General features: G+C 35.3%; 1 protein-coding gene across 1 annotated transcript in view; it reads left to right on the top strand.

Annotated features, from left to right (window-relative positions):
• Positions 1 to 15,830, top strand: part of DDHD1 (DDHD domain containing 1) — a 68,784-nt gene extending 52,954 nt beyond the window's left edge. Inside the window, exons 11-15 of the mRNA XM_052647025.1 lie at positions 3,161 to 3,310; positions 6,250 to 6,502; positions 7,510 to 7,701; positions 10,271 to 10,354; positions 15,348 to 15,830. Of these exons, the coding sequence (XP_052502985.1) occupies positions 3,161 to 3,310; positions 6,250 to 6,502; positions 7,510 to 7,701; positions 10,271 to 10,354; positions 15,348 to 15,529 (861 nt within the window). The 3' untranslated portion in view covers positions 15,530 to 15,830. The remainder of the gene's footprint in view (positions 1 to 3,160; positions 3,311 to 6,249; positions 6,503 to 7,509; positions 7,702 to 10,270; positions 10,355 to 15,347) is intronic.
• The last annotated feature ends 921 nt before the right edge of the window (positions 15,831 to 16,751 follow it).

Here is a 16,751-nt window from a genome sequence, read left to right as displayed (position 1 = left end):
CCTTCCCCCCTGCACCTTTGGAACAGTTTCTCAGAGCTACCTGAGGTGCTGTCTCCCAGGATGCAGTCCTCATATTGCCCCAAATGAAACTTAACTCACAACTTTCCTGTTGCATGTTTTTTTAAGTCGACACCCTATAGTTGGTATATCTTTCTAATACATGGTTATGTAGTCTAATAATAGGAATTTTTAATTATATAATTACTTATAGAGAAAAATATATAGATAACTGAAATTTAAAATTCCCAGGTGGCACTAGTGGTAAAGAACCCATCTGCCAATGCAGGAGATGTAAGAGATGATGGTTTGATCTCTGGGTCAGGAAAACCCCCTGGAGAACGAAATGGCCACCCACTCCAGTATTTCATGCCTGGAGAATCCCATGGACAGGAGAGCCTGGCAGGCTACAGTCCATGGGGTTGCAAAGAGTCAGACACAAATGACTTAGCATGCACGCACAAAAAGGAATATGTAATAATTGGCAAATTTATTTAGAATTCCAGAGTTCTAAAAGAAACAGAAGTCTTATATGCCTGTTAACTGGCAGATGGCTTTGCTTTCAGAATAAAATATTAGATTTGTCACATGTGACCACTGAACTTTAAAAAGAGCAAAAGAAGTATCAACAAACATTGGTCTGGAGAGTAGAAGACTTCGGTTGTGATCATGAGGCTTTGCCACTAACTAGTTATGTAATATTAGCCAGATTACTTAACATCTCTGAATTCCTCTGTTCATTGATCTCTAGACAGAGTACTTAGACTAAACGTCTAAAGCATTTCTTGACCCACAGAATTCTTTGGACAGCTGTAGATAACACTAAAGCAATCATTACTCTTACTGGAGAGATAAGTAATTCCTTTGTGTTTGTCAACCAAACTGCATCAATCATAAACTAAGCAAAGTTGTTTAATCCATGGGTTTAGCAAGTTAACAGACGTTTATGAAGTGCCTGACCAATGTATAAACCATTTTGCTGGGGTGTACGTGTGTGCACACATGCATGTGTATATCAAGCAGAAAGGATTTACAGACCTTTCTCTTCTATCTTAACTATTTTCGTATCTTTATCTTTTATTCTTTTCTCACTTTATAGAAGAAGTAATGAGAGTAATCCTTTCAGAATTGGTGCCTTCATCCCTGTCACTATTATTCCAGATGCTTTTTCTTATATTTTTAATTTTTCTTAATGCAGTTCTTCAGCCTTCAAACATCTTTAAGTTACTCCATTCTTTAAAAACAAAAATTTCTTAAACTTTATTTAGCTTAAAGCTACCATTTCAAAATATATATTCATTCATAAATTTTTTTTACTTGGAAAAAAAATCTCCAAGGGCATGGGAAGAGATTAAATGTGTGTAAGATTGGAGGCAGGGACACTGTTACAGTATAGTCCAGAGGAGAAGTGATGAAGTGAAATGTTAGAATCTGTTGAAATGACTTCTTAGATGTTGGAGATAAGAGGGAGAAATGAATTTGTGATATCTTGAATCAAGATATGGAACATTGAGAGGGGTAAAGTGGGTTTAGGAGGGAAAGCTGTCATGTTCTGTTTGTGCTGCTGCTGCTAAGTCACTTCAGTCCTGTCCGACTCTGTGTGACCCCATAGACGGCAGCCCACCAGGCTCCCCCGTCCCTGGGATTCTCCAGGCAAAAACACTGGAGTGGGTTGCCATTTCCTTCCCCAGTGCATGAAAGTGAAAAGTGAAAGGGAAGTCACTCAGTCATGTCCGACTCTTGGCAACCCCATGGACTGCAGCCCACCAGGCTCCTCCAACCATGGGATTTTCCAGGCAGGAGTACTGGAGTGGGGTGCCATCGCCTTCTCCATGTAATCCAGTACTAATGACTACCTTCTTTTTCTTGAAGCCTTCTCCTCCCTTGACTTCCATGCTGCTGCATTGTCCTGTTTCTGTTTCTTCTTTAACCCTCTCTTCTATAGTTTTACCTTCTCATCAGATGCAGACGTTCCTTGTAATTCTGTCTAAAGCCATTTTATTCTATGTGATTCCTAAGCAGTTTTATCCATTCTCTCAGTGTTATACATCACTTCTATGATGGTGACACATAGACTTAGATGATGACATATTCAATTCTGTATCTCCTGTCCTAAATTCTCAGTTACCTGTTAGGTATGTTACAGATACCTCAAACTAATTATGAACAAAAACATGGTTTACTTAGAGTTTCCTGTGAACTAATATCTTCCCAGTCAATCAGACCCAGATCTTACCAATTGCCTCTGACTCCTTCTTTATCCCTATCTCCATTCAAATAATCATGTTGATTCTATCTTAATCTCTCAAATTTCCATTTTTGAATGGAACAACTTGTCCTCCTAGGTTCAGATTGTCTTTTGCCTAACCTCTTTCAGTAGTTTCCTAACTTGTCTCCAAAGTCTTCTAGCCTCTTAATTTTCCAGTTCATTCAGAAGCTACTACGAGATTTACTCACCACCTAAAACAGCCAAATCCTGTTCTCTTTCACTACATGTGAAATAAATTATGCCCTGTTTTCTTAGTCAAACAGTCAAGGTTCTGTACGTTTCTCATTCCAGTTACATTTTCCCCATAGCCAGTCTTCAACCTTATCAGATTGTTTCTCTCCTCTAAACTACGCCAGAGTCTTCCCTGCCTCTGCTTTAGTTCATGTGGTTCTGTCAGTATGGATTATCTTTCCAGCCCCAGTGTATCCCAACCCCAACTTTGGAAATCCTCTTCATCTCTTATGGCCAGTGCACATCCTTTATCTACTCACCTGTAGCACACTTACCCTCTATTATGCACTATTTTACTCTGTCTCGTCCGCAGGATTATAGACTCTTGGGTGTAGAAGCTCAGCCTTATTGGTCTATATATGTTTCAGAATACCTACTATTACTTTACGCAAAATAGTAGCTTAATAAGTCTTCCTTCTCCTTATTCTCATTCTTCATTTTCTATTAGATTTAAAGGTACTGAAGCTGCTCCTGGATAGTTTAAAATAATTAATGGTTGTTATATATTTAATAAGTAATGCAAATACAATCTAGATACAACTCATTTAAAATGATATATATTTGGAGATAACTTTATTATTTGTACTTTACCATTAATTATGTCCAAATTCTTTGAAAAACAGTTCACCATTTTTTAAATTTAGGGTGACTTTATCATTGTAGGTTGAAAATTTCTTCTGTATGGGATCCCCACTAGCAGTTTTTTTGGCATTACGTGGCATCCGCCCAGGAAACACTGGAAGTCAAGACCATATTTTGCCCAGAGAGATTTGTAACCGATTACTAAACATTTTTCATCCAACAGATCCAGTGGTGAGTTGTAAATATGGATATCTGTGTCTCAGTATTAAATTTTTCCTAAGAGAATCTGTAAGAAACCTTGCAAGGTACTGCTGAATTGATGAGAAAGTATTCATTTACAGACATCTCTTATTTTATTGCACTTCACAGATAATACAGTTTTGTTTGTTTATTTTTTATAAACAAGTTTTGTGGCAACCCTGCATTGAGTAAGTCTATTGATACCATTTTTCCAACAGCATTAATTCTTAATTAAGGTATATATTTTGCTATTTAGACATAATGTTGTGGCATATTTAATAGACTTTTAAGTATAGTGGAAACTTAACTTTTATATGCATTGGGAAACCAAAAAATTGTGTCATTCACTGTATTGCAGTGATCGGGAAGCAAGCATGCAGTATCTCCAAGGTATGCTTTATCTATTACACTTGATAAGTTCATATTTTAAGAATATTTTTCTTTGGTTAGTTTAGGGATTAGGAAGTAAAATACCTTAAAGATGTTCTGTTTATGTTGTATTTATAGAATGAAAGCATAATGTAAAAATACTATCCAGCTAATGGATCCAGTTAATCCAAAGGACAGGAGTCTTCTGAACTTTCAAACCTTAACCAGTTGTAATTCCAATAATGTAGTAGCCATAAAATTATAAAATCCCACTTTAAATACTTTGTTCTCTAAAGCATGTTGCAACATTGAAATGTGTGTGGTAGATCCTCTTAAAATTGAGAATATTTAAATACTGTGTATTAAACATGGAAAAGTGGAAGAATTTATTTTAGACTGGTAGAATTACAACATTTTGGATTTTTGCATTCTCATATCAGAGAGAATGCAAAAATGGATTAACTGGATCCATTAACTGGATAGTATTTTTACATTATGCTTTCATTTTACAAATACAATATAAACAGAACATCTTTAAGGTATTTTACTTCCTAATCCCTAAACTAACCAAAGAAAAATATTTTAAAAATATGAACTTATCAAGTGTAATAGATAAAGCATACCTCGGAGATACTGCACGCTTGCTTCCAGATCACTGCAGTAAAGTGAATCACACAATTGTTTTGGTTTCGCAATGCATATAAAAGTTGTTTCCACTATACTTAAAAGTCTATTAAATTTTTTAATTAAATTTTTCTAATGTAAATAAATTTAAATTTTTGTAAATAAAAATAAATATTTCTTATGTAAATAAGGACCTTACATCCAGGTGAACAGTTTAATGCGAAGTAAGATTTCTGGATGAGAAAAATTCATTAAATCGTATTGGGGACAAGTATTAAATATAACTAAATTTAAGACAAACTATTTTAAATAACATTTATTTTCTGAAAAACAGCTTTATATGACTCTGTAAAGCCTTTTAAAAGGTCTTCGGCTAGTACCAAATAAATATAACATTAACTAAACACTAGAATTTTAGAAAACTTTCCATACGTTAGAAAAATCAAAACTGCTATATTTAAGAAATAAATTTCACTGAAATGGAATCTAGTATTAAATTCAAATACTGATTGTACAGTCTTGGCCAGGTCACTCTGAAACTATCTATTTTTTATCTATATGAGGTAGATGATAATATTTACCTCAAGGCTGTTAGGATTAAGTAAAACATGTGCAAAACAGCTAGTTAGACCTTGAGTATATTGTTATATGCATTCATTTTACTGGTTTCCCTATAACTTGAAAGTGAACTTAAGATTGTAGGTGAACTGTGAGCTCTATTTTGTATAATCTTAAACTTTGTTATACAGTTGACCCTTGAACAGCTCTGGGGTTGGGGTACCAACCTTGTGCTCAGTCAACAATTGGGGTGTAATCTTATAGTCAGCTCTCCATATCTACAGTTTCGTATCCACAGATTCAACCAATTGCAAACCATGTTGTGCTTTAACATCTATTTATGGAAAAAAAACACACACGTATAAGTGGACCCATGCAGTTCACTCCTGTATTGTTTAAGGGTCAGCTGTATTATGGAGGATTACAAATTCATTATTACAGATTATTTTTTATTATTCATTTTATAGTTTTTCTGTGATTTTTTTTTAAATAGTTATGTCAGAACTGTGTTAGGCAGTTTTTCTAAACTTATCTATTCTTCCCAACATCCTTCTGAGGTAGTAGAAATTAGGAAGTATTATTTCTTTTCTACAGCTTAGGAAACTGAGGCTCTGAGACTTTGTGACTTGGTGAGTGTCGTATAGCTAATAAGTGACAGAGGCCAGAATATGAATGCAGGGAATTGTATGCCAAGTCCATTGCCTTTTCTGCTATATCGTCCCTATTTCACCTTAGACAAATGGTCTTATATCATCATCTCATGTACTACATTAATCTGCTTGAAAATAGAGTCAACTGAGAGCTTAGATGTTAAAAATTGAGCTTATTTACTGCGCTCCAAGTTACTGTTTACTGCTTTAGTTTTGTTTTTGAGACTTAATATTAATCTAATTGCTAGATGTTATATAAAAATGGATATTCCTCTGAAAAACAAGGTCTTCCCTATAGTTCAAACTTCCCTGTAGGCAGGAGACTGGGGTTCAATCCCTGGGAAGATCCTCTGGAGAAGGGAGTGGCAACCCACTCCCAGTATTCTTGCTTGGAGAATCCCATGGAGAGAGGAGACTTGCAGGCTACAGCCCGTGGGGTCGCAAAGAGTCAGACACGACTGAGCAACTAATATTACTGAAAAACTAATTAAAGGGCACTATTAGCCTAGACCTAACTCGAATTTTTTTATAGTCTCATCATTAAGGATATATAATTAGACAAACTACGTATTATTAACAGTGAAGAAATAGGAATACATGTTAGGAATGTCAGGTTTTTAATCATTTCCTAAGGTCCTCTGAGCACACAGTAGAATCAGAATGAACAGTTTACTAAAACCTAAGCATTGTGCCTTAATGTTTTGTTTCTTTGAATTTTTTTACATCAAGGCTTACAGATTAGAACCGTTAATACTGAAACACTACAGCAACATTTCACCTGTGCAGATCCACTGGTATAATACATCCAATCCTCTACCTTATGAGTATATGAAGCCAAGCTTTCTTCACCCAGCAAAAGATCCTACCTCAATTTCAGAGAATGAAGGCATCTCAACAATACCAAGCCCTGTGACTTCGCCAGTCTTGTCTCGCCGACACTATGGGGAATCTATAACAAATATAGGCAAAGCAAGCATATTAGGTAATTTCTCTTTGGTATTCCTCATCAATGAACTTAAGCAATTTTATATAGTCATTAAATTTTAGGTACCTGGAAATACTCTATATATTACAAAACATCTGAGAGTTAATGTTTACAGTTAATTACTCTCACTTCTTATATTTGAAGGCAAAAGCCCTAAATTCTCTAGTTAGATCAGATTCTGTAGTTAGAGAATATAAGATAGCTTGATGCACACACACAAAAAAAGGTGGAGACATCAAGTCCCTCATTTTAACCTTGGCCCCATCACTTGCTGTGAAATCTGAAGAAGTCACATAGTTTTTAATTTTCATCTCCCTCATTTGTGAAATGAGGGGGTGCTTGAGTACTAAGGGTGTCCTTGCCAATCCGTTCTCTGATCTGTGTCCTAAAAGTCTCTCAAATCATGTCCTTCTTGAGAGCAACAAGGATATTGAATTTCTCTTTGCGTGGTCTCCAGTTCCACCCACGGTGTTTGGTGTGGCGCTGGAGCTCCATTGTGTGCCACTTAATTTGTCCTTTGCTTTTGGTTACAAGTTGCCTTAATATAAAATGCCACAAGATGGCACTGTAAACAGGCTCTATCTGCTGGATTCATTGATATTCATCATAGAGATTGTTTATTCACAGCTTTTTATAACAGATCCACTTCACTTCAGGAGTAGGCATACCAATAGTAAATATATGCCCATGTGAATGGCGTGGTTCTTTTTATTAACATTTTTAATGTTATAAAATACTTTAAAAAACAAAGATCACTTGAATAAAATAGAATCTTTTTTTCTTTGTAAGCTGTATTCCTGCAGTTTGTACAACTCTCCTTCTGTTCAACACCATTTTTATTTAGAAACCTACAATATAAATTGCAGTTTTTTTGTGTTCCCACCCTGGAAAAACATGACTAGGGCTTAGTCTCTCTGCCAACTGACTGTAATTACGGGTGGTGCTCTTTAGCCTGGTATGTGGTGTAATTCAGCAGAATGACTGGCCTGTTTTGTGAAATGCAGGGGCTGCAAGCATTGGAAAGGGACTTGGAGGAATGTTGTTCTCAAGATTTGGACGTTCATCTGCATCACAGCCATCTGAGACATCAAGGGACTCCATAGAAGACGAGAAGAAGCCAGTTGCCTCACCACCCATGACCACCGTGGCAACACAGACCCTCCCACACAGCAGTTCTGGCTTTCTTGACTCTGCATGTTAGTTCATACTCTTCTTTGCAGGTTTATACTGTGTCCTTTTTAAAACTGGAGGAAGACAAAGCATTAAGATACCAACACTAGCAGTCCACTCTAATCTAAAGTATGCCCTAGCTTTTAAAGAAAAAAATGCTTTTCCTCTACTTACATTTTCAGGAATAATTTGCAGGTAAATGCAGTTTTGCTCTCTGCACGGGTGAATTAAGTTAAGAACATTAATAAGTGCCTTGTCACACAGAGATCTTACACATCAAGCATAAAACAAATCTCTTTGTGGTAAGCACTCCCTGATTTTTATAAAGTAGTTTTTTGGTTTTTGTTTTTAAACATGGTCTTCTCAGGTTTAAAAATTCATTTAGTTGCTGCAGATCTATGCTGTATCTACTCTTGATACCGTTTTTAAAATGCTCTGCCAAAACCATCCTGGTACTAATCCCATAGCTCCCTTCATCAACTTAATTATAAAGCCTTCAAAACTTTAATTGTATTGGATCCACTCTATGGCTTCCCATCCTGTCCCTACTACCTTGCGTAAAATAGATACTCAAGAAATGAATGAAACGATGGATAATTCTACTGGACTTAGCAATAGAATGATGCTTTACTTAATTTTTTCCAGTGGATTTATAAGGTCTAAAATCTTAAATAGTTGTGAAACACTAAAACACTTAGTGTATATTTACTTCTGAGGGTCTAAACTTAAAGTTTATTTATAAATGTCCAGTGAAATAAAACTAGTAAGTCCTAGTTTCCATTGACTTACATAAGGAAATGTAGATTCTGAAACTAGTTACTTCCTTTCCGTAACTATAGCAAGAAGAAAATTTTATTTTCTTTCTCTAAAAATGTTTAAACAGTTCATTTCAGATGCTTAGCTTTGTTTTCTTACCATATCTGCTGCTCTGAATTTTAAAATGACCAGCATTCATTGCCGTTCATAAAAAATTAAAAAGGAAGTTGAGATGTGACGGTCCTAGAGGCTGGATCTTTCTCCATAGTCAGCCCCACTCCACGATGAATTATCCTAGCCATTGCTAAGTTGGACATTCGTATTTGGGCCAATTCCATTTTTTAAACTTAATCCTATGCCTGACTCTGAATACTAGAAATTTTATAATTTCAAGCCTTTTGAACACTGCCTAGAAAATTCATTTTAGATTTTGATGTTTGTACAAAACTCATATTTTTAATGAGTTACTCTACGATTTATTGCTTAATAACAGAAATGAGATTGTAAAAATATAAAATTTTGTCGTAACATGCAGGTCAAAAGAAAACTATAAACTTCTGAAGAAAAATAACTTTAAAGAATTTTGTAAGATGGCAGGTAAAAAGCCACAATTCCTTGTAATGTTAATGCACAGCAATGATGCTAGTAAGCATTAGGGTGAATAAGGGAACAAGAAGAGCAGGGTCGAATTTGAGCCCCAGAGAAAAGGGGTAAGGAAGACACAGAATTCTATAGGATCTGAGGGGAAAAACTGTCTTTTAGTGTTTTTGCTATTTAACATAGAAATTTCGAAGTGATAATGATAATAAATAAGAAACTTATTTCTTCTTCCAGGACATGTGAAGGTAGAAATGCTTAGTTTTATTGCATTATAATATTTTAACAAAGTACGTTTTCTGTCATTCTTGCATATAAATTCTTTGTTGGTTCTAACGGTAAATTACTTACCAACTATAAACTCAGCTAACTGAGCTAACGTGATTTCTTAGTTTCGTGTTTTCATCTCTAGATATAGATTTTAAAAGTCCAACTTTTAACATTGGACAACTCCTGTAGAAGAATTATGCCTTTTAAATCAAATCCTCTAGATTTACCTTTGACTTGCTTCAGTAATATACTCTTCTCTGTAATCCTGATTTAGATAAATTTCTTAAATCATAATTGCTATTTTGGCTGTATCTTGCAAATCATAAAACCTTTCTTCCTTAAATCTTTCTGGAATTTGATCACTGTGATTAGGTGATTCTGGCTTCCTTTTTCTTGCTCACATTGATTGCCTCAGTTCTTCTGGATAACCTTCATTCTAAGGCTACCGACTTTGATTCTCCTGCTTTTTGAGGGTAAGGTGGACACAGACTGAATTCGTGATCAATCAGGGTTTCTGTCTTTGAAGAGTTAGTGTTGTCAATTGAAACTACTTTGCTGACATTGAGTTGAAGCATCTTATATAGCTGCTCTTCATTTCTTTTGAAAAGTATAGGCTTATTTCTGGTGGTTTTACTGTTTCTTTTCGTGTATTCCCTTGTGTTTGTAACATATCATGAAAAGAATTTGTTTCTTTTAGCACTGTTTTGCCTCTAGGTTAGAACTTAAATGAACTATAAATTTGGGGGATGTTTAAGTTTTAACAGATTATGACATTGTATTTCGAAGTTAATTATGCTTACATTTTCCATGACAGAGCTCTTCACAGAAACCTAATTGTGTACTTCTTTCTGTTTGCTAGGTTTAATCAGCTTATTTGGGAGTATTCTAACTTTTGGCCACTGCATCACTGAAGGCCATTTGTAACCATCAGCCAACACTTTACAGCATCTTGTGTTTTTTTTTTCCCCACAGATTTCAGACTTCAAGAATCGTTCTTTAATCTCCCACAACTTCTTTTTCCGGAAAATGTAATACAGAATAAAGATAATACCCTCGGTATGGTATATGTCAGGAATAGCATTCAGAATGCTGTGAAAACGGTCTACTTAGATTTCTTTTGCTCACTGAAAACTTGATCAATTTTTCTATGAGAGCAGCTTGAATGTTACCATTAACAGACTATTTTAAATGTATTCTCTTCCTGTATTTCCTAATCTTAAATGGTAGTAGTCCTGAAACTCGAGTATTCATTAGTTACTTAGTGTGCTAAAATATATCATATTCCTATATGCTTCTCCAAAGAAGGAACTGTTTAGAGAGAAGAAAAGCATTAGGCCATTTTCTTTCTTTTCTGTTGCCCTCCAGCCTTCAGAGAGCTTCAGTGTTCTTTTCATGTAATATATTTAAATATAAAAGTATTTCATAGTATAAAGAGTTCAATCATTCCTAGTTATTTCAGATATTAATAACACTATCCCTAGGGCTGTTAGTATGCCACAGATGATACCTGGTTTCAACACAAATATTTAATGGTCTTTAGAGGTATAGGCTTGCTTTGAAAAAAATTATTGGCTACAAGAGATATTTTCAGTCTCCTGATTTTCAGCAGATTCAAAATGTATTAGTAAAAATTAATCTTAGCAGTTTAAAATTTTTATCTTAACTTCTCATTCCTTTTTTTCTGTATCTCCTTTCTCTTTCCTTTTTTAAAAATAATGGATTTTGTCTTTAACCAAAAAAGTAAGTTACAGGTTTCTCCTTGTATTTTCAAACTGTATCTAATTTTGTAATTTCCATGTTTATAATTGCTAATTTTCATGCATTTTTTTCTTCTTTCAAAAAAAATATCTTAACTAGGTATAGCTTCCAAAACAGGGTGTCAGCATAACAAGCTGATTTGGGTTTTTGGCTCCGTGACAGTAGTTTGTGATGATCTAATTCAGTGAACTCCTCTCAAGAAATGATTTTTATAACTGCTGTCTCTAGTCCCTGCTCATGTAATAGTCACTTTGAATATTTAGAGAAAGGATAATTAATCCATTAATCTATTTGTCCTACATTCAAGTAGTCCTTTTATCCACTTCCTTAAAGCCATCCCAGCTACCTAAGCAGTTAGACCACTCGTCACAACTACACCATGCTTCAGATGGTAATATGTATATGGCTTCTATTCTTTCTTCTCCTGTTTTTATTCATTCAACAATTTTACCATGAGGCAAGTAGATAGTCACTAGAAAAGAGACACCAAGATGAACCAGTTTCAGTGCTGCCCATAAAGATGTTAATTGCTTAGGTGGAAACTTAAGTATATTTTAGAGGGCATATATTCTTGTAGGGAAGGTGGATAACTACAGAAATAATATAATATATGTTAGAATGTGATGAACCTCATGACAGAGATTCTAAGGAGAGAGAAAATGTTTTCACCTGGAGAAATGAAAAAAAAAGGTTTTGTGGAAGTAGTACTTAAATAAGCAGAGATGAAGAGACATTGCAGAGAAAAGAAACAGCACAGCACAAGCGAAAACAGAGATGGGAAGCACAGGTTATGTAGAGATCTAGAAGTGAGTTCTGAGAAGACCAAGGATGAGTAGAAGGGAGTAGTTCCGAATACGCTGAGGAACGTTTCTCCAACCAGGTGGTAGAGGATCCAGTGGATTTGGCCATCCCCAGAAGTTCCTTTGTATTCTTAGGAGCCTGTGCTTCCCCAGATAGCCCATCTGTTGTCAAATGTTAGGTGTCTGAATGTCTTTCAGAGTAGATTAGTGTTGGGAAATTTGGGGATCAGAAAATGGCAATGATAAAGCTCATTACGGAGTTTTTGCTATTTTTTTAAAATAAAGGATGTTTAGAGAGTGTTTTTAAATATATTTGGAGCTATGATAAGTCACAAAATGTAAATATTCCTTGGCTATCAAACATCTAACTACATAAAATATATGGTTGCTCTGAGGCAGAGGAAAAATAAGATATAATTTATCAAGAACTCTGAGCATATGTTGCAAATGACTCTTTCATCAGTCATTTGGAAACCCAGTTTCCTTTACTAGTACTTTAAGTGGTTTTCTTGGTATCTACCTAAAGCCTAAAATCATGCAATTATAATTGTAATTGCTATTTATAAATAAGATAATTTTTTAAGATTCATCAAGTTTTTGAAAATTTCTCTCCAGGATGTTAAGACAGTCCCTTTAAATAGAAGAAACCTGTCCAGTTGGTACACATTATAATACTAAAATGGTTACTTTCTATTCATGTACTTTACTTTTTAACACCATATCCAGGTTACAAGCCCTGCGCACAAAAGAACACTCTACTGAAAGCAGAGTGCTGGGGAGACTCTGCCTTCACCCTGGGTGCATGGCAGGCATTTGCTTGGAGAATAAGGAAGGAAGTGTGCCCATATGCATGACTCCCCCAAAAAGAAAGTAAAAGGTGAAAGTGAAGTCGCTCAGGCGTGTCCCACTCTTTGTGACCCCGTGGACTGTAGCCTACCAGGTTCCTCTGTCCATGGGATTTTCCAGTCAAGAATACTGGAGTGGGTTGCCATTTCCTTCAACCCATGTTTTAAAACAGTGAAAGCAAATTATTGATGATTGTTAAAAGCCAACAATTTTTTTTTTTTCATTTTTACCTCTCCTCAACTTGCAGAAATCTTAAATTCTCTTTTTGTAGATACAGGAATATTCAATATTCACTCCAGAGAAAAGGATTAAGTGATTTTATGTTCTCCTTTTTCTTGACCTAATTCAGTGAAAGAAACTAGGAAAATACTAACCTGTCTAGTGCCACCCCTTCTTGATACAATAATAGTGAGAAGGCAGGTCCAAGGCAGCTCCGTGTAGATTTGGGCCAACTTTGGCCAAGAGCACATCTCACAGCACATGTAGAATAGTACTACCATGTAGTGACCTCACACCGTTGGGAATTCTGTGATCTACATAAAGAAAAAAGATGAGGCATTGGCCCACCTACATCCATCCATCCACCCACCTGTAAAACCAACGCAAATATGGTGTCAGCTGCAAACCAGACTGCCTGGGGTAAACCGTTCAAGGAAGATGAGACTGTAAAATAGGTTCATCAAGTACAAGCTGGTTACCTAATTTCCATTTTGATGGTGACAACCTACAGATAAATAGAAAGGGAGGGGATAGGGTAAGCCAATCTAGTTAATGACACTTATTAAAAATCCCCTAGGTGATAAGGACAGGGACACATAATGGGGCAATAAATTCATCATTTGAGTTTGTAATATATGAAAGGCAGTGTTGCACAGTGATAGCACATTAAGAGTACATTTCAGGGACATGAAATCAAAGTGGAGCCGAGTAACACTCATTGTAACAGGAAAAATCTCCCTTTAACTTTAGAATAACAGTTGTTTAAGACTGTTGGACTAGGAAGGCATTCTACAGTGGCCTTTAAAAGGAATTCTTAGAAATAACATGGTATGGGCTTCACCAGTTTTAATGTATGTTTCCCATCTCTTCATTTTTCCTCTTACTTCTCCTTTTCATAACTGACTTCAGCTTGACTCTTCTTCATTGTGTTTGAGAATTCATTTCTTCTTTTCATCTTCTTGTCTGTTGTGCCAGAATGTACCTACGAATTTTAACACAGATGTCCCATGGAATACGAAAGATAAAAGATTAACATCCCTATCCCGCAGTTCAACATGTGGATTTCAACTATTTCTGACTTCTTATGGACTAGCTTATAATTTAAATGAGAAAAATAGCAGTTTTGTGGAAGGTCTATGTCAATATATTTCATAGTGCTTTATAACCTGATTGGGTATTTATACTGTCTAAGTGTAAATAAACCTTATATAAAAATTTTTAGATAAGATCCATATATTCTTTGTCAGAAAAGCACAATTGAGAAAAATAACTATAAATGCATTTTTAAATCACCAAATGGTATTGTTTAAACATTAGCTAAACGGTTATATGAAATCATGCTCTAAAATGATGTGATTTCCTCTATGTGATTTCCAAACTTCCTGGGTAAAGCAAAACCCCACTTTTTCCCCAACCTCCCTAATTTTTGCCAGTTTTTACTTTTTATACCTGCTAGCACGCTGAACAAAAGAGCAGATTTTGAGTCTGAATGGTAGTGATTTTTATTTTTAAGGCAGACCCTTCAAAATACTGTATGGCTTATTGACAGCTTTTGAGAAATTCCTGAAGATGAAATTATCATTGGTCTAAGTGTTTTATCTCTTAAGGATTTGTTAGATAAACCAATTACAGTCTTATAGCCTTGGATTTGGTAAGGTGATTTTTCTCACATGTTACAAGGACTTTCTGTGTGTTTTAGAAAAAACTTAATTGAATTTACTGAACTATTTGAGGACAGCACTGTTGTAAATGAAGTCCTTCCTCTCAAGGGTTACCACTGTTCCTCCCAATTTCACTTTCCCAGCCAGTGGATTCTTGAGCACGGGTATGTCCTAGGTGCATGTTTGGCCCAGCTGACAGGATAGAGACTAGAGTAAGTTGTGGCCCTTTGAGGAATTCGGCATAGTGGGGAAGAAAACACTGTAGGACTGTAGTAGATGTTATCTTCCAACATGTTCTCTGAGCCAGTTGATGTAAAGAGCCTCCCCTGTGAAGGAGCCTTTGAGTGCACTGTTGCACTCCTGCTGACATTATTGCATGTAAGGCTGACCCGTCATTCTGCAAGAAGACTATTTGCTGTATCTTTCAGGTTAGGCACAAGTTATAAATAGGAAAGCCAGGATTTGAGGCCAGTTTCTTTATTCCAAATATACTGTATGGTACCAAGTGAGATTTTTGTTTTCTTACTTTATTATTCCATACTGACCTGAGCATACAAAGGAGAGGGTTCACAGACAGAATTGTGAGCTACTGAGGCTCTTGAGTGTTTTCTTCCCATAAGATGAGAGCGGAAAATCACTTTTTAAAAAATAGTAATAATAATTAGAGTCACTTCTGTTTGGTAAATTTTTATTCTCCAAGTCTAGTAAGTCTGTGTAGAAACAATCTTACTGTTAAACTTACTGATTTGTTTGACTTCTTTTTAGTGGAACTGGATCACAGAATTGACTTTGAACTCAGAGAAGGCCTTGTGGAGAGCCGCTATTGGTCAGCTGTCACGTCGCATACTGCCTATTGGTCATCCTTGGATGTTGCCCTCTTCCTGTTAACCTTCATGTACAAACACGAGCACGATAATAATGTGAAACCAAGTTTAGATCCAGTCTGAACCCTTGAAGGACATTAATGGCCCAAAACTGATTTTTTCTTGTTAAATATGTGTGTCAAGATATGAAAGCTTCAGGTTTAAGTATGTTTCAGTTTTGTTTAGGGCAAGAAATATTTGAATTTGAAAGCACTTTATTTTATTTAAAAAAGCAAAACAAATGTTCAGTTCGAAAGAAGTTTATATAATTCTCATCATTTTAATTATGAGTCTGACAGAACCCCCTGCAGAGAATCAAGGAAGACCTGGGATTGAGGAAGATTACGGTAACCTGCAAGTTTATAAATCACAATCTAATTTCTCCCAAATATAAAGGCATATTAATGGGTTGAATCTAATGTATTAACCAAAGTATGTTATAAATCTAAAATGATCAAGGTCCAGGATACTCTATGTAAAGATCACAAGGTGGTATCATTGTTTTAGATTTGTATGAAAACTTCCATTTCCACAATTTCTTTGAAACATGAGTATAACAAGTTTAAAATGTTTTGAATTTAACTTGTTTAGAAAACCTAATGCTGAGAGAAACGTTTGAACTACTGTATTTATAGTTTATTACCTCTGACTAATTGCTTTATGTCAATGTATGAAACATTACATTTTTTAAAAATTTCTTTGAACAATTTAAGAACCACATTTATTTTCTATAGTGTTAAGACCCTTTTTTCTCAGAACTCCATCTTTGTACTCTTCAGATGAATATATAGACACTGTGGCATAATTTCAGTATTTTTTCCATTAAAAACTTGTAGTTTCACACAAATAACACTAGTTCAATTATTTTGAAAAAGAAAGTGAACTTTTTATTATGTTACATGCACCTCAAAGAAAACTGAAGTTTTCTACTTGACACAGAATACTCCAGAATAGGTACGTTTAGTAAACTTTATTGGAAAATTAGTCAACTTCTTTGGAGTAGGGACTATAACTATTTTAATTAAGTATATAAGCATCTGTGTGCCAAACAATTAACCTATAAAAAGGGGATAGAGTGCCCTAACAAATTTTTTAGGTGTTTTGAGGAATTGTAGTTGCAACATAGACACAATAGTTCAGGATTCTGAGGCATTGAAAGAGTTCCCTTGGCTGTCATTTTTTCCACAGTGCTTTTCATCTGAGGAGCTCAAAGTGCTTTGCGATTCAATAATCTATGTAGAAGCTCCTTGAGGTAAGTGAATGAGTGTTATTCTCATGTTACATGTTAACACACTAAGGCACCAAA

The sequence above is a fragment of the Budorcas taxicolor genome, chromosome 10, assembly GCF_023091745.1.
Source record: "Budorcas taxicolor isolate Tak-1 chromosome 10, Takin1.1, whole genome shotgun sequence".
NCBI lineage: Eukaryota > Metazoa > Chordata > Mammalia > Artiodactyla > Bovidae > Budorcas > Budorcas taxicolor.
Note: the sequence above shows the minus strand (reverse complement) of the source record. Positions and strands in the feature narration are given on the sequence as shown.